This window comes from Equus caballus, chromosome 4 (assembly GCF_041296265.1).
Source record: "Equus caballus isolate H_3958 breed thoroughbred chromosome 4, TB-T2T, whole genome shotgun sequence".
In the NCBI taxonomy this organism is placed as follows: Eukaryota; Metazoa; Chordata; class Mammalia; order Perissodactyla; family Equidae; genus Equus; species Equus caballus.
Genome location: NC_091687.1, coordinates 69,023,644 through 69,045,996, shown reverse-complemented (window position 1 = coordinate 69,045,996; position 22,353 = coordinate 69,023,644). Strand labels below are relative to the sequence as shown.

Genomic DNA, 22,353 nt, shown 5'->3' with positions numbered 1-22,353 from the left:
AAATCATCTAACCTGAAGCCTATTGTGTAGTAAAGTGTTGAATATCTCATGTAATTTATTGAATACTGAAATTGAAAAACAGAATCATTGTATGGGTACATAACGGTTGTAAGTGTATCAGTTGTTTACCCTCATGATCGTGTGGCTGACTAGGAACAGTGGGTCCCTGCCACTGCTCAGCATCATGAGAGAGTATTGCACTGTATACTAGCCCAGGAAGATAAAAATTCAAAGTATGGTTTCTACTGAATGCATGTCATTTTTGCACCATCATAAAGTCAAAAAAATCCTAAGTTGAACCATTGTAAATTGAGGACTGTTTGTAGTGTGTCTTAGAGAAGGTCATTTTGAATTGCAGTAATGGGGTGATCTGTTAGCTTCATGAACTTGGATGTTCAAGTCTCTCCCCAGGTTTGTGAAGTTCTCAGCTATTATTTCTTTAAATAAACTTTCTGCCCCCTTCTCCCTGTCATCTAGAACTCAAATGATTCTGATATTTGATCGTTTGGTGGCATCATATAGATCACATAGGCTCCTTCATTCTTTTTCTTTCTTTTTTCTTTATTCTTCTCTGACAGAGTTATTTCAGAGTTCCAAGCCTCTAACTCACTGTTCCATCTTCTGTTTGGTCTATTCTGATATTGATGCTCTCTATTGCTTTTTTCATTTCATTCATTGAATTCTTCAGCTCCAAAACTTCTGTTTGGCTCTTTTTAATGATTTCTATCTCTTTGTTAAATTTCTCATCTTGTTTATGTGTTGTTTTCCTGATTTCACTGAACTATCTTTCTGTGTTTTCTTGCAGCTCATTGATTTCCTCAAAACAGCTATTTTGAATTCTTTATTGGGTGAATCACAGAATTCTGCATATTTGGGTTCAGTTACCAGAGGATTATTGAGATTTTTCGGTAATGTCATGTTTCCTTGATTCTTCATGTGCATTGGAGTTTTGTATTGTTTTTGCATTTGATGTAGCAGTCACCTCTAATCTTTACTAGTTGCCTTCAGGTGGGAGATATTCTTCATTGGTCCTGCTTGTATCTGGTGCTTTCTCTGACCTTGAATGGATACACTGGCTCCATGCTTCTTGCTCCCTCTTTGTGGCAAAATTATTAAGTTGTATGTCTTTTTCTAGATCTTACAACTCAGCAGGCTGGCTACTGGAAGCCTCTTTTGTTTTCCTGAAGGTGGCACTGCAACTCAAGTTTGTGGTTTCTCCCTTGTTCACAGACCCTGGCTTGTTTTCTATGTGAGCTCCTTTCCTGCCAGAGTTCACTTTTGCTGCCAGACTCTATATGATACATTTTTCATGATTAGTATCAAGATTAATTTTCCTTACAAGGTGAATTTATGAACTTTCTTTTAACAAGTGTAACTGTTTTATTAAATATGCTAGATTCAACAGGAAACAAGTAGAAAGTAACTGGGTTCTTTCTCCTAATGCCTCTTAAAATCTGTGTTTTAGATTTGTTCCCCCCACCCCCAATTTAGGTGAAATCTCAGGAGGTCCCATATGTAGTCATTTCCTTTTCACTTTGAAAAGTATCATTTCAGTAAATTTAAAATTTTGAGATCTTTAAAATATGGTATCTTCTGACCAAAGAACCTGATATGTATATCCACTTATTTAGTTCTTGCTTAATTTATCTCAATGTTATATAGATTTTTAGAGATTTTACAGATCTTTCATTAGATTTTCCTCTAGGTGTTTTCTGTTTTTGATGCATTTTAAAAGATTGGGTATTTTATATTTGCTAGGTATATAGTTCTACCTATGTTAATTAGGAAAAGTTGTTAATTGTGTTATTCAAATCTTTTAGATTTCCACTATTTTTGTTTGTTTATTTCAGTTACTAGAGGAGGAGTGTGTTAAACTCTTCCACTGTAACAGTGGAGTTGTCTATATCTACTTTTAGTTCTGTGAATTCTTACTTCAAACATTTTGATGCAGTATTATTATGTGCACAGTTGTTATATATTCCTTTTATTTCTAATACTCATTGTCTTGTTTTTTTAATAATAGCCATCCTACCAGGTGTAAATAATATATCATTGTGGTTTTGATTTGCATTTCACTGACCTCAGCATTTTTTCATGTCTATCTGTTGGTCATTTGTATATCTTTTTTGGATAAATATCTGTTCAAGTTCTTTGCCCATTTTTAATTGAGTTATTAGTTTTTTTGCTAGAGTATTATGAATTCTTTATATATTTTGCATATTAACCCCTTATCATATATATGGTTTGCATATATTTTTTCCTATTTAATAAGTTGCCTTTACTCTATTGATTGTTTCCTTTGCTGTGCAGAAGTTTTTTAGTTTGATACAATCTCACTTGTGTATATATCTGATAAGAGATTAATATCATCAAGAAGACAAGAGATAACAAGGGTTAGTGAGTTTGGAGGAAAGGGAACCCTTGTGCACTGTTGGTGGAAATGTAAATTGGTGCAGCCACTATGGAAAACAGTATGGAGTTCCTCAAAAAATTAAAAATAGAAGTATTATATGATGCAGCAATCCCACTTCTGAGTATATATCAGAAGGAAATGAAAACAGAATATCAAAAAGATATTTGCACTTCATATTTATTGTGGTATTATTCACAACAGCCAAGATATGGAAGCAACTTAAGTGCCTGTCAACAGATGAGTGGATAAAGAAGATAGCATATATATATATACAATGGAGTATTATTCAGCAATGAGAAAGAAGTAAATCTACCATTTGTGACAATATAGATGGACCCTGAGGACATTCTGCTAAGTGAAATAAGTCAGACAGAGAAAGACAAATACTGTATATCACCACTTATATGTGGAATCTAAAAAAGCCAAACTCATAGAAACAGAGAGTTGAATGATGGTTACCATGGCCTGGAGGGTGGGGGAAATACGGACATATTGGTCAAAGAGTACAAACTTGCAACTAGAAGATGAATAAGTTCTGGGGATCTAATGCACGGTAAAGTGATTATGGTAACAGTATTGTTTTATATACTTGAAAGTTACTAGGAGAGTAGATCTTAAATGTTCTCACCACAAAAATGAAATGGGAATTGTGATGTGATGGAGGTGTTAGCTAACACTGCAGTGGTAATCATATTGCAACAGATAGGTGTATCAAATCAACACATTGTATGCCTTAAACTTACAGAATGTTGTGAATCAACTGTATCTCAATAAAGCTGGAAAAAAAGTAATAGGGCAGCCCTTCTTAGAGATTCTAAGCTTATGTCCTTATACTATATGCTCTACATCTCTGTTTTTTCATGTCTTTGTCATTTTTTGCTTTCTTCTAGATGTTTTCTTCTGACCTGCCTTCCAATTTATTGCTTTTTTATTTTTCTGGGAAAGATGCACTCTGAGCTAACATCTGTTGCCAGTCTTCTTTTTGTTTTCTTCCCCAAAGCCCCAGTGTATAGTTGTACATTCTAGGTGTAAGTCCTTCTAGTTCTTCTATATGCTGCTGCCACAGCTTGGCAACTGACAGAGGAGTGGTGTGGCTCCGTACCTGGGAACTGAACCTGGGCTGCTGAAGCGGTGAGAGCGCCGAACCTTAACCCCTAGGCCATAGGGGCTGGCTCCGATTTATCACTTTTTTGTTTGGCTGTGTTTAACCTGCTTTTAAACCAATCTTTGGTTTCTTAATATTGATTATTGTAATGTTTAGTTGTACATTTTCAATTTGGTTCTTTTTTTATGGCTTCCAGTACGCTCCTGGAATTTTCAATCCTATCTGTTATTTCCTTGCAAATGTCAAACATAAAGTCTGTGTCTGATGATGCCAGACAGGTTTTTGAGTGGTTTGCAAGATAAGAGTGGTTTTTACACTTTTGCAGTGTTGTTTAAAAAAAGATAGAAAAAGAATATACAACAGAGACTGTACGTGCCCACAAAGTGTAACATATTTACTGTCTGACTTTTTACGTAAAAAATCTGCTGACCTTGAACTACATTCTTCTTTTTTAAAATTTTTTCTCTTGTAATCTAAATAGTTTATAACATTGTGAAATTTTAGTTCTACATTAATATTTGTCAAAAGCCATATAATTGTGCCCCTATACGCCTGTGCCTCCCCCACCACCTCCCCCTGGTAACCACTAAATTGCTGTCTGTCTGTAAGTTTGTTTATATTTCCACGTATGAGTGAAATCATATGGTGTTTGTCTTTCTCTGTCTGGCTTATTTTGCTTAATGTGATGCCTTAGAGGTCCATCCATGTGGCTGCGAATGGGACAGTTGTGTCTTTTTTTATGGTTGAGTAGTATTCCATTGTGTATATATACCACATCTTTATCCAGTCATCAGTCACTGGACGCTTGGGTTGCTTCCACATCTTGGCTATTGTGAATAATGCTGCAGTGAACATAGGTATGCATAAGTCTCTTTGTATTGTTGATTTCAAGTTCTTTGGATAAATACCCTGTACTGGAATAGCTGGGTCATATGGTAATTCTATTTTTAATTTTTTGAGAAATCTCCATACTGTTTTCCACAGTGACTGCACCAGTTTGCATTCCCACCAGCAGTGGAGGAGGGTTCCCTTTTCTCCACAACTTCTCCAACATTTATTATTTTTTGTCTTGGTGATTATAGCCATTCTAATGGGTATAAGATGATATCTAAGTGTAGTTTTGATTTGCATCTCCCTAATAATTAGTGATGTTGAGCATCTTTTCATGTGCCTGTTGGGTATCTGTATATCTTCTTTGGAGAAATGTCTGTTCATATCCTCTGCCTACTTTTTGATTGGGTTGTTTATTTTTTTGTAGTTCAATTGTGTTAGTTCTTTATATATTATGGAGATTAACCCCTTATTGGATGTATGAGTTGCACATATGTTCTCCCAGTTGGTGGGTGGTTTTTTCATTTTGATCTTGATTTCCTTTGCCTTCCTGAAACTGTTTAGTCTGATGAAGTCCCACTTGTTTATTTTTTCTTTTATATTCCTTGTCTGAGTGGGCATCATAGTTGTAAAGACCCTTTTAAGACTGTTGTCAAAGAGTGTATTGCCTATATTTTCTTCTAAAAGGTTATGGTTTCAGGACTTACCTTCAAGTCTTTCATCCTTTTTGAATCTATTTTTGTGTGTGGGGAAAGATAATGATCTACTTTTATTCTTTTGCATGTGGCTGTCCAGTTATCTCAGCACCATTTATAGAAGAGGCTTTCCTTTTTCCATTGTATGTTCTTGGCTCCTTGTTGAATATTAGCTGTCCATAGGTGTGTGGTTTTATTTATGGGCTTTCAATTCTGTTCCATTGATCTGTGTGTCTGTTTTTATAGCAGTACCATGCTGTTTTGATTACTGTAACTTTATAATATGTTTTGAAGTCAGGGATTGCAATGCCACCAGCTTTGTTCTTGTTTCTCAGGATTGCTTTGGCTATTCTGGGTCTTTTCTTGCCCCGTATGAATTTTAAGATTCTTTGTTCTATTTCTGTGAAGAATGTCATTGGGATTCTGATTGGGATTGCATTGAATTTGTAGATTGCTTTAGGTAGAATGGACATTTTAACCATGTTTATTCTTCCAATCCATGTACATGGAATATCTTTCCATTTCTTTGTGTCATTCTCAATTTCTTTCAGTAACGTCTTATAGTTTTCCTTCTATAGGTCTTTCACCTCCTTCATTAAATTTATTCCTAGATACTTTATTCTTTTTTGTTGCAGTTGTAAATGGGGTTGATTCTTGAGTTCTTCTTCTGTTAGTTCATTTTTAGAGTATAGAATGCCATTGATTTTTGTAAGTTGACTTTGTATCCTGCAACTTTACTATAGTTGTTGATTATTCCTAATAGTTTTCTGATGGATTCTTTAGGGTTTTCTACATATAAAATCATGTTGTCTGCAAACAGCGAGAGTTTTACTTCTTCAGTGCCTATTTGGATTCCTTTTATTTCTTTTTCCTGCCTAATTGCTCTGGCCAAAACGTCTGGTACTATGTTGAATAAGAGTGCTGAGAGTAAGCACCCTTGTCTTGTTCCTGTTCTCAGTGGGATGGCTTTCAGTTTTTCCCCATTGAGTATGATGTTGGCACTGGGTTTGTCATATATGACTTTGATTATGTTGAGGTATTTTCCTTCTCTACCCATTTTATTGAGAGTTTTTTTAAATCATGAACAGGTTTTGGATCTTGTCAAATGTTTTCTCTGCATCTATTGAGATGATCATGTGGTTTTTGTTCCTCATTTTGTTAATGTGATGTATTACATTGATTGATTTGTGGATGTTGAACCATCCCTGTGTTCCTGGTGTGAATCCCACTTGATCATGGTGTATGATCTTTTTAATGAATTGCTGTATTTGGTTTTCCAATATTTTGTTGAGGATTTTTGCATCTGTGTTCATCAGCAATATTGGCATGTAGTTTTCCTTCCTCGTATTGTCCTTGTCTGGCTTTGGGGTCAAGGTGATGTTGGCCTCATAAAATGTGTTAGGGATAATTCCGTATTCCTCAGTTGTTTGGAATAGTTTGATGAAGAATAGGTAATAAATTGTCTTTGAAAGTTTGGTAGAATTCTCCAGAGAAGCCATCTTGTCCTGGGCTTTTGTTTTTGGGGAGGTTTTTTATTACTGTTTCAATTTCTTCACTTGTGGTTGGTCTATTCAGAGATTCAGTTTTGGGAGGTTATAAGAATTTATAAGTCTTAAGAATTTATCCATTTCTTCCAGATTGTCCAGTTTGTTGGCGTATAGTTTGTCATAATATTCTCTTATAATCTTTTGTATTTCTGTGGTATCTCTTGTAATTTCGCCTGTTTCATTTCTAATTTTATTTATTTGAGCCTTCTCTTTTTCTTAGTGAGTCTGGCTGAGGGTTTGTCACTTTTGTTTATCCTCTTAAAGAACTAGCTCCTTGTTTCGTTGATCCTTTTTACAGTGTTTTTTTTTTCAATTTCATTTATTTCTGCCCTGATTTTTATTATTTCCTTCCTTCTGCTGAGTTTCAGCTTTGTTCTTCTTTTTCTAATTCTGTTAGGAGTAGTTTAAGATTGTTTATTTGAGCTTTTCCTTGTTTGTTATCGTGGGCCTGTATTGTATAAACTTCCCTCTTAGGACTGCTTTTGCTGCATCCCATAAAAGTTGGTATGGTGTGTTTTTGTTCTCATTTGTCTCCAAGTATTTTTTGATTTCTCCCTTTATTTCTTTGACGACCCCTTGGTTGTTCAGCAGCATGTTGTTTAGTCTTCATATTTTTGTTCTTTTTCCAGTTTTTTTCTTGTAGTTGATTTCTACACAGCATTATGGTTGGAAAAGATAGTAGATGTGATTTCAATCTTCTTAAATTTATTGAGGTTGCCTTGTTTCCCAATATATGGTCTATCCTTCAGAATGTTCCATGTGCGCTTGAGAAGAATGTGTATTCTGCTGTTTGTGGATGGAGTGCTCTCTATATATCTATTAAGTTTATCTGGTTTAGTTTCTCATTTAAGTCCATTATCTCCATGTTGACTTTTTGTCTGAATGATCTATCCATTGATGTGAGTGGGGTGTTGAGGTCCCCTCCTATTACTGTGTTGTCGTTGATATCTCCTTTTGGATTGTTTAATAGTTGCTTTATGTACTTTGGTGCTCCTGTGTTGGGTGCATACATGTTTATAAGTGTTATGTCTTCTCGGTGGAGAGTCCCTTTTATCATTATATACTGCCCTTCTATGTCTCTCTTTCCAGTTTTATCTTGGAGTCTCTTTTGTCTCATATAAGTATGGCAAGTATGGCAACACCTGCTTTCTTTTGTGTGCCATTAGCTTGGCGTATTGTCTTCCATCCCTTCACTCTGAGCCTGTTTTTCTCTAGAGCTGAGATGTGTTTCCTGGAGGCAGCATATTGTTGGGTCTTGGTCTTTAATCCATCCTGCCACTCTGTGTCTTTTGATTGGAGAATTCAATCCATTTACATTTAGAGTGATTATTGATATACAAGGGCTTAATATTGCCATCTTATCCCACTTTTCCCAGTTCTTCTCCATTTCCTTGTTTCTCGTCCCTTGTGTTTCAGACTGCCAATTTGATTAGGTAGTTTTCTCTGTTGGTATTGTTTGTTTTCTCCTTGTTTATCGTAAATCTCTCTGTTCTAATCATTTGTTTAGTGATTACCCTTAGGTTTGTGTAAAAAACCCTGTAGTTGAGATAGTCCATTTTCTGATAGCTTCTTATTTTCTTACCCTGTACTAATTCCATCCCTTTTCTCTTCCACTTCTAAGTTATTTTTGTCATATCTTTTCCCATCTTGTGTTGTGAGTTTGTGGTTAAAATGATGAGATCATTTTTGTTTTGGTGTTTTCCTTTTCTTTATCCTTGATGTTAAAGTTAAGTGTTTAGTAACCTGATCTGAAAGAGAGCTGCTGTTTTCTGATTATTGCCTACGTATTCATCTCCTTCCTCAAGGCTTTGTAGGCCCTTTCCAATTTTCTTTTTCCCAGGTATGAGAGCCTGCTTGAGGATTTCTTGTAGGGGGTTCTTGTGGCGATGAACTCCCTTAGCTTTTGTTTATTTTGGAAAGTTTTTATTTGTGTCATATCTGAAGGAGATTTTCACTGGATAGACTATTCTTGCCTGAAAGTTTTTGTCTTTCGGGATTTTGAATACATCATTCCACTCTCTCGTAGCCTATAAGGTTTCTGCTGAGAAATCTGCTGATAGCCTGATAGGGGTTCCTTTGTAAGTTATTTTATTCTGCCTTACTGCCCTTAGTATATTTTCTTTGTCCTTGACTTTTGCCAGTTTCACTACTATATGCCCCGGAGTGGGTCTTTTTACATTGACAAAGTTACGAGATGTGGGGGCCTGTTTCACATGAATTTCCAAGCTTCCTCCCCAGGTTTGGGAAGTTCTCAGCTATTATTTCTTTGAGCAAGCTTTCTGCTCCATTCTCCTTCACCTCCTCCTCTGGAGTACCTTTAATCCTTATGTTGCATTTCCTGATTGGGTCAGATATTTCTCTGAGAGGTTCTTCATTTCTTTTTAGTCTTAGTTATCTCTTCTCCTCCCACTTCAAGCATTTTTATTGTACTGTCCTCTAACTAACTGATTCTCTCCTCTATATTGTCAGCTCTGTTGTTTAGGGAATCCTGATTTTTCTTTATTTCCACCATTGTGGTTTTCGTTCCAACAATTCTGACTTGATTCTTCTTTATGGTTTCAATCTCCTTTGTGAGGAAGCTCCCGAATTCATTAATTTGTCTTTCTGTGTTTTCTTGTAACTTGCTGAGTTTTTTTATGATAGCTGTTTTGAGTTCTTTGTCCTTTAGGTTATGGATTTCTGTGTCTTCAGGGTTGGTTTCTGGGTACTTGTCACTTTCCTTCTGGTCTGGAGCTTTAATATACCTACTCATGCTGCTTGATGGAGTGGATTTTTGCTTCCTCATGGTGCTCTTATCTTGTAGCAGCTGCCATGTACCACCACTAAGTGGCAATCAGATGCTGTGTTTTCTGGGCCTGGCACAAACAGGGGCTCCCTAGCTCCAGCCACTGACTGCATTTCTTTCTGAGCAACTGATCTATGGCAGATCTGGAGCCCTAGGCAGGGTGAGGTATACTGTCCTTCCCCAGTGCTTCCCCTAGTCCCTGCTTGTCTCTCCGTATGGAGCTCTGGGAAATTGCAGGACTGTGGCCTTCCCATTTCCCAACCACCGCTCCCTCGCTTGCTGCTCCAGGCACCAGGTGATAGTGGGGCTGGAGTTCCAGGCGGGGACCGGGCACCATTTCCTCACCTGCACACTTTCCCCGCTGCCTCTGCCACACTCTCCACACTGTGCTCTGGACACTGCTGGGGCCATGCACTTTCCCCACTGCCACTGCCAAGCTCTCTAGGCCATGCTCCGGATGATCCTGGGGCTGGAGTGCCAGGTGGGGATTGGGCACCTCTCTCTCCTGCATACTTTACCCCCACCACTACCACAGTCACCACACGGTACTCCAGACAATTCAGCTGCTGCAGTACCAGCAGGGACGGGGCACCCTTCTCACCTGTGTACTTCCCACCACCACAGCCAGTCTCTCTCCACAGAGCTCCTATCGATCAGCTTCTTCTTCCTCCAGAGGATCCAGCCCCACCACCACCTTCAGGAGTATGGCTGCATGGATCTCTCAGACGTCTTTTGTGATGTGTATATGTCCTCTGTTGGTGTATGACTGTCCTTTTGGTTGTATGTTAGAGGGGAGAGGCCAAGGGAAGAGCTCACTCCTCCATGATGCTGACGTCACTCCTGAGCTAGATTCTTCATGGATCTGTTTCTGTTGTCTTAGAGATAATGTCTTATCTCCTCCTGTATCTGGGTAGTTTTGATGTGCTTTTAGACATTGTATGTAAACAGTAATAGAGTTAACTTGAGACTTAGTCAATATTAACTTCTTCCAGAGAAGATTAAATTTTCTTCCAGCAGGCAAATAAAGGTGCTAACAATCTTGAATCATTTTCATGCAGTTAGAGAATGAGATAATTCAAAGGTGGGCTTCAGTCTTTCTAAGGGTTCCTTGATTTCTGGTTCTCTCTTATATATAGCCTTTTGAAGCCACAAACCAAAGTCTGGGGACTTAGCAGGGATCCTGTTCTTGGTGTGCCCTGACTGCTGAGTCTGTGGAAATCTCACAGCTGTCTGTCAGCTAGCAGGCATCTGCTCCTATTGGAATTGACAGATGCCTCTGGGACAAAAATGACCCAAAACTTCATGCTCATCACTGTAGATTTCCATCTTTTCTCTGGTCTTGGCTTCCTAATTCTTTTTTGCCTTGTTGGTAATCTGTGGCTTTCATACAGGTGTTTTTTATATTTTTCCTAGCTATTCCAGTTCTCAGTGAGAAGGCTGGTTCAAATTACTTTGACTATCACTATTGGAAATAGAACTCTGCTCTTGCATTTACTTTGCTTATGAATAGTGAAGTGTTTGTTTTCTACATTTTTTTTCACTTTTGCTTTTTTTTATATTTTTATTTCAGATAGCCTCATTATTTCCCATGTTTGTTGTTGGGTATATTGAGCCAAACAAATTTCAGAAGATCATTTCTATGAACATGGTAACATTTTTAATATTTATAAGTCAAATATTAAAATAAAATTTCAGTGTTTATTCTGAGATGTCTTTAATCTCAGAACTTGTTCTGTTTTAGGAGTGTCTTCTCTGAAGTAGTATTTAATACATATGATGTTGATAATATCCAGAAGGAAAATGGGAAATGTGCATTACAGATAGGATATTATAACAGATTTTACTTTCAACTAGACTGTAGATGTTATGCACTCTGAAAGTTTTTAAAAAATTTTATGTTTTATTTATTATTATAGTCTCTACTTTTGAAACTGCCTTTTCTCCTTGAAACCTGAGATTTTAACACTTTGCATGAATATGACACTGCAAATTTTGTGTTTTTGCATTTTTGTTAAGTATCTTAGTTTCGAAACACTCTCCTTTAAGAACATAAAAATAAATATCTTTTAGATAAGAACATAAAATAGAACTTTATTAGCGATGAAAATTCTCAAATACTCCAACAAAAGTAAGATTAGAAATCTAATACTTGGAACTAAGTCTTTCTTATTATATCACTCCATTATTGAATCAATAAAACCAGTAGATTTTTCCTGTTTTCTTTGTACCAAGTAACAGAGAAAATAATTAAATTCTGCTATGTAGAATTTATGGTGTTAAAAATACTTAGAACCTATCAGTGTGTTGAAATTCTATTATCATTTGGCCAAGATCTATTTATTAATCTTATTTGTGCAAATAAAGTTTGTTTTAGAAATGGCTATATGCCTGTAGACAAAGTATGCATTATACTATATATCTAATAACTATAAAACATTCTTTTCTTCAATTTTCAGATTTCAGTTCTCCTTTGTTTTGTGTTGATGTTTGGAAATCCAATGTATTTATCTTCTTATTATTCTTCGTCTTTGTTAATGACATGGGTAAGTGTTTGCCAAGCTCATGAAGGTTTTTTTTTTTTTACCTTTCAAATAGCGTATTTACCCACCCGATACAGGTTTAGGAGAATAAATAGGGCCCTTTCCTGGTTATTACTCACATAAAAAAGTTTTCCCAAATAATACCTTTTTTCTATTTCATCTTTGAAGAATAATATGGTACAAAGTTTACCTTTTTAAGGCAAAGCCCAAATAAATATTTTAAAAAGCAATCACAAGGTAATGAGACTTACTTTTAAAATATGCAATATTTTATGATAAGAATTAGTTATTTCCTTCTAAGTCACTTCAGTTGGCTAAATACTTATTGCAGTGACACTGCCATTGCCCCAAACATTTTTGGAACTCCTCTGAATTGCCTTCATAGACTGTGGCAAATTCTTTTGAATATCCTCAAAAGTGACAAATCTTTGCCTTTCAAGGGTGGGTTTGATTTTTAGCAACAACGAAAGTCTTGTGAATAAGGTGGGTGATTGGGCTGGGTGATATAGATCTTGATCAAAATATGACATTAACAATAAAGTAATAAGACTGATTTTTTTGCACCCATAACTAAATTATCTCCCCAGGCAGGTTAGGAAGAGGAGTTCCAAGCTGTTTTGAGCAGTGGCAACACAATTGGAATAAGTGTGTAGTCCTCTCATGTGACTTACTTTCATGGAATACTACTAGTTTGTATATGTATTTGCAACAATGGTTCAGTAAATCAGTTTTTTTACTTTATTCGTAAGCCAGACCAGGAATGTTCTCCACTGGAATATTCCTGGAGTGTTCTCTTTCCACAGTGATCAGAAGTGATACCAACTACAGTAATACCAAAATACAGCACTTTTCCATGTATGGTGCATTGATTGAATCTTTTGGGATTGCCCTTATGTTTTAACATTTTTGCTCCACACACCATTTTTTTACTCACAGTAAATTATCTCTGCTCTTTCTCTCTCCCAAAATATATAAGCTCTTTTCAACATTTTGTCAAACTTTTTCAGCATTACAATATCCACCTCTTTTTATGAAAACTTTTTTATTTTGAAATGTAGCACAGATAGAGAAAATTGCATAAAACAAAAGTTTTATATACTGACTTAGTACTAACTAGTACTGTTTAATGAACTGTTATTTGGCAAACATCTTTAAACTACCATAAAGTCAAAATCAGAACTTTTCCACCCATTGTAGAAGCCCTCCATGTGACCTGCCCCAATTGTAACTCCCTTGCAGTGCTCTAAAACAGTCGTGACTCCCTCAACTATGGTAGTCACTCCTAGCTTCCCTTTGTAGTTTCATCACTTAAGTTTCTTCTTTTATCTACAGGTTTCTCATGTTATCTCCCTGGTTTTTTTCCAGGAAATTTATTTGTTGAAGAACGTACGTCACTGAACATGTGGATAGTTCTATGGTCTAGATTTTGCTGTTTGAATCCTCGTAGTGTAGCTTTACATCTTCCTTTGCCTTCTGTGTTTATAATATATAGTAATTGGATCTAAAACTTGGACACATTCACATTGGATCCCTTGGCAAGTCTATAGCATTGTGTTTTCATCAGGAGGCACATAATGTCTGGTGCCTCTCTTTTTATGATAGCAGCCATCAACACTTAGTACCAGATCTCGTCATTCAGTAGGGATTGTCCAGTCCTCCATTTACAGTTCATATAGGGAAAGTAAAGTGCATGTCCAAATGAGGGGCGTTGGGAGGAAGTAGAAAAGTATTTGAAGAGATAATGACCAAGGTTTTCCAAATTTGATGAAAATTATAATCTCAGAGTTGAAGAATTTCAATGAATCCCAAATACAAGAAACATAAAGAAAGCTATAGTAAGGCACATTATAATCAAATTGCTCAAAATCAATGATAAAGAGAAAACCTTAAGAACAGCCAAAGAAATAAGACATGTTAAATACAGAACAAAGGATAATGATGTCAGATTTTTCATAAGAAAAAATTGCCAGCAACAAGACAGAAGCAACATCTTTAAAATACTTAAAGAAAAATTACTATAATTCTATAAAATACTATAATTCAATCTATAATTCTGTGTCTAGCAAACATCTTTCAAAAATGAAAGCAAAGACCTCATGACCAGCAGATTGGCACTAACAGAAATTTTAAAGGACATCATTTAGATGGAAGGAATATAGTATTAGATGTCAGTGTGGCTCTACACAAATGAAGGGTATTGGAAATGGTAGCTAAAGGTAAATATATAAGATTTTCCTGCCATTTGGACAACATGGATGGACCTTGAGGGCATTATGCTGTGTGAAATGAGTCAGATAGAGGAAGACAAATACTGTCTTTCCACTTAGGTTTTCTTTAATTTCTTTCAGCAGTGTTTTGTAGTTTTCACTGTGTAAGTCTTTCAACTCTTTGGTTAAGTTTATTCTTAATATTTTGTTCTGTTTGAGGCTATTGTAGATGGGATTGTTTTCTAATGTCCTTTTTAGATAGTTCATTGTTAGTGTATAGAAATGCAACATATTTTTGTATGTTTATTTTTGTGTCTTGATACTTTGTGGAATTTGTTTATTAGTTCTAACAGTATTTTTGTGTGTGTGTCTGGAATCTTTAGTGTTTTCTACATATAAGATCATGTCATCTGCAGAGATAATTTTATATCTTCCTTTCCAATTTTTATGTCTTTTATTTTTCTTGTTTAATTGCTCTAGCTAGGACTTCTAGTACTATATTGAATAGAAATAATGAGAGTTGACATCCTTGCCTTATTCCTAATCTTAGAGGAAAAGCTTGCAGTTTTTCCTCATTGTGTATGATGTTAGCTGTGGGATTTTCAAATATGGCCTTTATCGTATTGAGGTAATCTCCCTCTATTACTAGTTTGTTGAGGGTTTTTATCATGAAGGGGAGTTGAATTTTGTCAGTTACTTTTCTGCATCTATTGATATTATGTGATTTTTATCCCTCATTCTGTTAGTGTAGTGTACCACATTATTTGATTTGCATATGTTGAAACATCGTGGCATTGCAAAGGTAAATCTCATTTATCATGGTGTAGGATCCATGCTGTTGAATTCAGTTTGCTAGTATTTTGTTGAGGATTTTTGCATCTATGTTTATCAAGGATATTCGTCTTTAGTTTTCTTATAGTGTCCTTGTCTGGCTCTGGTATCAGGGTCATTCTGGCCTCGTGAAATGTGTTTGGAAGTGTTCCCTCCTCTTCAGCTTTTTGGAAGAGTTTGAGAAGGATTGACATTAATTCTTCTTTAAATGTTTGGTAGAATTCACCAGCAAAGCTATCAGGTCCTGGTCTTTTCTTTGTTGGGAGGGTTTTGATTACTGGTTCAATCTTCTTATAGGTGTGTTCAGAGTTTCTGTTTTTTCATGATTCTGTCTTGGTAGATTGTATGCTTCTAGGAGTGTATCCATTTCTTCTATGTTATGTAATTTGTTGGCATCTAATTGTTCAAAGTAGCCTCTTATAAACTACTTTGCTTTGGTTTAGTTGTTTCAGATGGGAGAGTAAATGTGGTTCCTGTTATACCAAATTGACCAGAAGCAGAAGTTTCATCCTGATTGATTTTAATTACTTAATTTATTTTGGGGGTGAAATATTACCGTGTTTCTAAGAATAAGAAATATACAAAATGTTATACTCAGAAAATGTCACTCCTTCTCATTCCTTGCACCTCATTCTCTCCACCTTTCTTTTCACTTTGGTCCTACCTATTTCTTTTAAGATATCTTGTTGGTTTTCTGGTTTACCCATTTAGTTGTTTTTCTTTTTTTGCACTAATAAATATTACAATACATATTTTCTTATAGCCCTTCTTACATACATAAAAGGTGGCATACTATAGATAGTCTTTTGCACTTTGACTTATTGACCTATCCTGGATACCACTCCATATCAGTTCGTAGAGATCTTCCTCATTCTTTTTTATAGTTCTACAGTACTCCACTGTGCATGTTCCATAGATAATTCAACCACTGTCCTGTGTTTGGGCATTTAGGTTGTCTCCTGTATTTGCATTTACAAATACTGTTGTAATGTATAATCTGGTACATTTATATTTTACTATTGTTGGAAGTTCAGGAATCCCGGCCTGCCTTGGTCTAACTAAATGATGCAAAGTACTCCAAATCTAAATGATACGAAGGCCTAATATTTCAGTTTCTCATGGGAATGTTTTTTATTTTCACCCAAAACTTGGCAATAAACAAAGACTGCCATAGGTTCTCTCCTAATTAATGTTTTAGTTTCTTAAATCACCTTCTTTCCTCTGGCACCTGGAAAGTTCATTTTTTTCTTATAAGTTCAGTTAGGCATTTTAAAACATTTTAAAATATTTTATTTGGGAGTTTGGAGAGGAAAGATTTTCTTGTTAATTTAGACCACTAATTTTGCTGGGTAACTTAAAATATACACTTGTAGAGACACACCTTCCACATACTGTCTACTTCCTCAGAGGAGTTACCCTGCATAAATGTCCCAAGCAACTCAGTGAGGAATTAACTGGATTCTAGAGGCAACTTTTTGGTACACAAAGCATTTGGGAATTTTGCCATGTCCAAATTTAGAAAAATCAACAATTAAGAAGGAAAATGGCTGATGATAGCTGAGATGGAAAGGTGTGACTGTGTAATATTTGAGATGTACCATTCATATAAAATATAAATATTAGTTATACTTAATTACTTCATTTTATATCATATGCATTTCAGATGATAATGATAAAGAGAAACAAAATTCAAAGATTGGGAGTGTCTGAACTCAACTTTTGGGTAAGTTTCAACATTTTTAATGTGATTTCTTCAATCTTTTTTTAATTTCTATTAACTGAATATGATTGATATACTTAAAAAATTGAATGATTTATAATTAATAAATCTTATAAATAGCTACTTGCATAAGATGGGAAATTGTCCTTAGCAACATCTACAAGTCATTTTCAAGAAATTAGTTCATTGATTTCAGCCCTATTCTCAGATCTTTCTTCCTTTACTTTTAATTCTGCGATAGTCCTACTACCTTGCTGTTTTTAATTTCTTCCTATGTGCCTTGGGTTTCTTTCTTTAGATTTACTAACCTTCTCTTCAAAGTAACTAAGTCTGTAGTTCTGTCCCCACTTTCCCTTTTTCTTTTCATTACATCTGTCTATCCTCTATCTTTCCTTCCGCTTTCAAATTTGGACTGTTATTTTTGTCCTTTTAACATTTTTCCTACAATCTCCCAGCCTCTTCTTATTTCACCTCAGCCACTACCTAATTTTCTTTGAGTTCTTCCTAAATATGCAAATGTATGGCCCATGTTATCTCTGTGTTTCTGTGTTTTGTTTCCAAGTAAAATAAGTATATTATTAGTTATACACTACAAGCCCTAATTCTCATAGTATCAGACAGATGACATTCATTCTTTTTCTCTGGGTCTTTGATGTACTCCTATTAAAAAATAAAACCTGCCACATTGAAGAACTATATGATTACATATTGTATGTTGATAGGGTAAGACTGGAAAAATTATGGTAAGATAAGAAGGTAGATTTCTACTTAGAATACAAAAGAACAAAATGGAATGAGTTGCCAGTTTCTCATTGCTGGAGGCATTCTCCCATCCCTTACGGTGAAAATGTAGAAATATTTGTGCACTTATGTTGTTGGGTGACATGACCCTTCCAATATATGATTTTGTTTTACTTTAGCAAAATTGGCGTTGGTTTTTTATTTTTTAAGATTAAGCCAAGAAAACAACAGAAAATTCAAAGATTTTCATTTGATAACTGAACTCAAAAGAAAGTCAAATTTCAGTTAGAAACTTGAAAAATGACAACAAATAGCACAGTGTCCATGGACATTTATGGAATTCTGCCAAATCTGCGCTCAGAGGAAAATTTATTGTCTTAAGTATTTTGTTTTATATTGGAAAGAATAAAAATTAAGCTTTCAACTCAAGAATTCTAAAGAAATAAAAATGAGAAAAAGTTGACATATAACGAATGTTCAGCTAATATTTGTGTTTTGAAATTGATATAATTGATATTGTCAGTCTCTTGCAAAAGGGAAAAACAAATCATGGTAGTCGTTCTAAACAAACAACACAAAAGATATTCTGGCTTTTTATAGCTTTTTTTTTAAAATGGAAGACAATCAAAAGAGAAAAGCAAAGATATTTTTGTGAACTAACTCTTTTTCTTACCAAAAAACCCTGTTTTATTACTCCAAGTAATTCTTTCATGCCTGTGGAATAAAGATTATATTTTATATTGTATTCTGTCATAATTGAAAATTTGAAAACAAGCAATTATCATCTTTTTACATTGGATGACAGTAAAACAATACATAGAAAAATTGTCACTTATGATGGATCAAAATCTAATTTTAATATTCTTTACCATCATGTGGCAAGTTGGAAAAAAGATTCTTTTTTTTTTTTTTTTTGCCTTCCTGGTTATTAAGTGTTCTCTATTTTTTAGCTTCTACGTATCTTTAGTAAAGATAGGTGTTTATAACATAAAGCCTGAACAAGGTACTTTTAGACCTAAGTGATTCGTTTTATAGTTTGCTTCAGTAAGAGGAAATTCAATGCTTAATGGGAGACTCCAGTTTTTGGTTGCACGAAAATTACTGAACTGAACTCATGCTGAAATTTACTCAAAAACACCAAGAGGAACTCTGTGTGTGTCGTAGGAGATGAGAATCCTTACAAGAAGGGAAATGGAACCTCCTTGGTAATCTAAAGCTCAATACTGAGGTCAGGCAAGGACAGCATGAGAAAAGCTATTCTTACTCACGAACATAGATTTAAAATTCCACCTAGATTAAAAACACTCCATGGATATAAAAATAAAAAAATAAAAGATTAGCACTCAAAAACAGCTATATATATAAAAAAGGTAATCCATTCTGATCAAACTGGATTCATCTGAAGAGTGCAAAGATGTTTCTGGAAAATCCATAAATGTAAATTATCACACTGACAGATTAATGAGAAAAATACCTTATGATCAGCCCATTAGATGCAGAAAGTGAATTTGATAAAATCAAACACACCATTATGATAAAAACCCTTAGCACAGTGGAAATAGCAGGGAGTTTTCTTAACCCAATAAAATTCTTCATCAGTCATTCGTCTTACAGGTGATGTATTTGAAGTGTTCTATTTAAAATAAAGACTAATATAAATATGTGTTTTTCACGTTTTATTAAAGGTCCAAGCTAGCACATTAAAGCAGGAAAGTAAATAACAGGAATAGGAAGGAAACGGAAAGGAAGAAGCAAAACTGACTATAATATCATTATTTACAAAGAAAAAGATAATTTTCAGACAAATTATTAAAAATTATAAGAATTGAATAACATGGCTAGATATAAGATTAGTATTCAAAAGTCAGTTACATTCTATTCTCTGATGACAAAGAACATATTTTTAAAAATGTGCCATATAAGGAAGAAAACATGCATAGTATCTAAGTAAACCTAACAAAATACATACAATATTTGTATGGGAAAAATTACTTTAAAATTAAGACATAAATAATATCCAAATAAATGGAAAAATATATCATGTTTTTGCATAGGAAGACTGTATAATATCAGTCTCCCCAATTGATGTTTAGATTCAGAGCAATTCCATCAAGATTACATTGGAGGTCATATTCAATGAATGATGCTGGAATAATTTGTTATGTTTATGGGGAAACACATCATACACAAATATCAGTTTCATATTTGGCCATTGTAAATCTTTTCAAGCTGGATCCTTTCCCCTTTTGATCTGTATTCATAATTCTTTGCATACTTCCTTATACTCTGGTTCAGCAAGATGCTCCAGGCTCATCTTGTGTTTTCCTTGCCCCAGCTCTGGAGTCATCCATCTTCCCAAGGATCCCTACTTCTTTTTAGCGTACAATGGTATTTAGAAACCAAGATCTGAGTGCTAAGTGTTCTGTTGCTGGCAGTGTGTCCTTCCTTCTAGACCCTTTCATTGTATGTATGTGTGTGTATGTGAACTCGGGTGTGTGTATGTATCTATATGTATGAAATTGTGATTACATAATTATACCTCCAATTCCAGTCCAGTGCTATAGGAAGACAGAGTGACTAGGTACTCTAGGACTCAAAGAAAAACACAATAGGCTGCTTTCTCCTGAAACTCCACCCAGTGGAACAAGGCTTCTCATGTCCTAGCCTTCCACCCCATGGTAGGAATCTGCATAAGTACATGCTTTTGTCCCCTGGGGCACTGGCAGAGATTGAGCAGAAACCTTTCCAGCACTGGGGGGTGGAACAGAGGGAAGGAGGGGCTTAGAGAGTGGTCCCAGGGAAATGCTCTATATCCTAGAGGTCTGGCATTTACTATCCCTGACCCAGCATCAACAGCTTGGCTTCCCACTCAGGTGACACCAGTAGGGATCAAACAGGAGCCCTACCCAACACTAGGCAGGCAAGGAAAGAGCTTTCTGCCCTCCACAAGCCTGATGTCTCCCTCCCCCCTCATCCCCCACCTAGTAGCAACAGGACTCAGGGGAAGCACTTTCTGCCCTGGTGGACAGCACAAGTAGGGACTAAGTTGGAGAGCCAGGAGCACCACATGAATTGAGCTGACTGGAATAGCACTGCAGAGGCTCTGAAAAGTAAATTGTCATTGCAACTGTAGTGCACAAAAGTAGGCCAGGACTTACATGCTAACCCTGAACAAGGTGACTGCTAACATAGAATGTTTAAATAAGATCCACAATCTCCAACATAATATCGAAAACATCCAGGATACAATAGAAAACCACTCATCATAATAAGGATAAAGAAAATCACAACTTGAATGAGAAAAGGCAGTAAATAGATGTCAGCACTGAGATGAATAGGATGTTGGGATTACTTGGCAAGAATTTTAGAGCAGTCATCATAAAAATAGTTCAGTGAGCAATTGTAAATACTGTAGAAGCAAACAGAAAAAAGACAATCTCGCCAAAAACATAGAAACTTTTTTTAAAAAAAAACAACTTGGGAGTTATGGAACTGAAAAATACAGTAACTGAAATAAAAAAGTCATCAAGCTTATGCTTGATAGCGGAATGAATATAATAGAGGAAGCAATCAGTGCACTTGAAGATAGAATAATAGAAATTACCCAGTCTAAACAATAGAGGAAAAATAGACTGGAAAAAATGATAGAGGTTTAGGGACAAAAGATCTAATGTTTGTATCATCGAAGTTCCTCAAGGAGAGGAAGAAGAGAGTGTGGCTGAAAAAGTATTTGAAGCTGGCAGAAAATCCCCCAAATTTGGTAAAGACATAATCTAAAGAGTCAAGAAATCAAGTGAATCTCAAGTAGGATAAACCAAACAAAACCCGTGCCAAGACGCATCTTAATTAAACTTCTGAAAACTAAAACAAAAAATCTTGAAAGCAGGCAGAGAGAAATGACACATTATGTAAAGGACAAAACTGATTCAAATTACAGCAGACTTCTCATCTGAAACTGTGGGGGCCAGAAGGAGGTGGCACAGCATTTGACAAGTGCTGAAAGAATTGTCAACTACGAATTATGTATTCAGTGAAAGTGTCTTTTAGGAATGAAGGAGAAATAAAAGATTCTCAGATGAAGGAAAACTAAGAGAATTTGTTGCTAGCAGCGCGATCCTTAAAGAATGGTTAATGGAAATTCTTGAAGCAGAAAGTAAATGATGAGAGAAGGAATCTTAGAATGTCAGAAAGAAATAAAGAACAACAAACAAGAAAATGGATGCACATAGGAGTAAATATAATAGACTTTTCTTCCCTTGAGTATTTCCTTTCATGTGTTTTCTTTTGGTTTATTTTGTTGTTCTTTATCTAGATATTTGAGTTAATTTACTTTTACTCTCATTTTTATTGATACAAGTTTTTGAGGCCATGAATTTTCTTCTATCATTGCTTTACATGTCTCTCTGAGTTTCTAATATGTAGTTTTTGTTACCATATTTTTAAAAAATTTTTTAAGTTTGTGTTTCCCTTTCCCTTAAGACTTAATAGAAGGTTTGCTGATTTCCAGGAGGAAGGACCCTGTGACCTTCTGACTCTCTTATTAATTTCTAGTTTTATTACATCATGATTACAGAGGGTTGTTTGTAATATTTTTATTTTGTGGAATTATTGGATGCTTTCTCTCCGACCTAATAGATGATCTTTTTTGTGTGTGAATATTTCATGTTTGCTTGAGATGAAGGTGTATCCTTTATTATTGGGATGCCAAGTTTGATATATTTATCCATGAGATTTATTTTTAACAGTGTTTTTGTCTTTTATATCTTTATATATTTTTTGCCCACTCACCTATCTTGTATTGAAAAAGTATATTTAAGTTTTCTATTATTAGCATGTTTCTGTCTATTTCTCCTTACTGTCTAGTAGCTTCTGCTATATAAAGGTAGTTGCAGTACGTAGATATCCATACTTAGTATAGCCTCATCATGAATTATGTCT

The 22,353-nt window shown here is 35.3% G+C and overlaps 1 protein-coding gene across 2 annotated transcripts in view; it reads left to right on the top strand.

The window, feature by feature from the left end:
• Positions 1 to 22,353, top strand: part of DPY19L2 (dpy-19 like 2) — a 103,957-nt gene that overhangs the window by 45,426 nt on the left and 36,178 nt on the right. For both annotated transcript variants that reach the window (XM_023639507.2, XM_005609293.4), the window contains exons 10-12: positions 10,947 to 11,024; positions 11,833 to 11,919; positions 16,618 to 16,677. In XM_023639507.2, the coding sequence (XP_023495275.1) occupies positions 10,947 to 11,024; positions 11,833 to 11,919; positions 16,618 to 16,677 (225 nt within the window). The remainder of the gene's footprint in view (positions 1 to 10,946; positions 11,025 to 11,832; positions 11,920 to 16,617; positions 16,678 to 22,353) is intronic.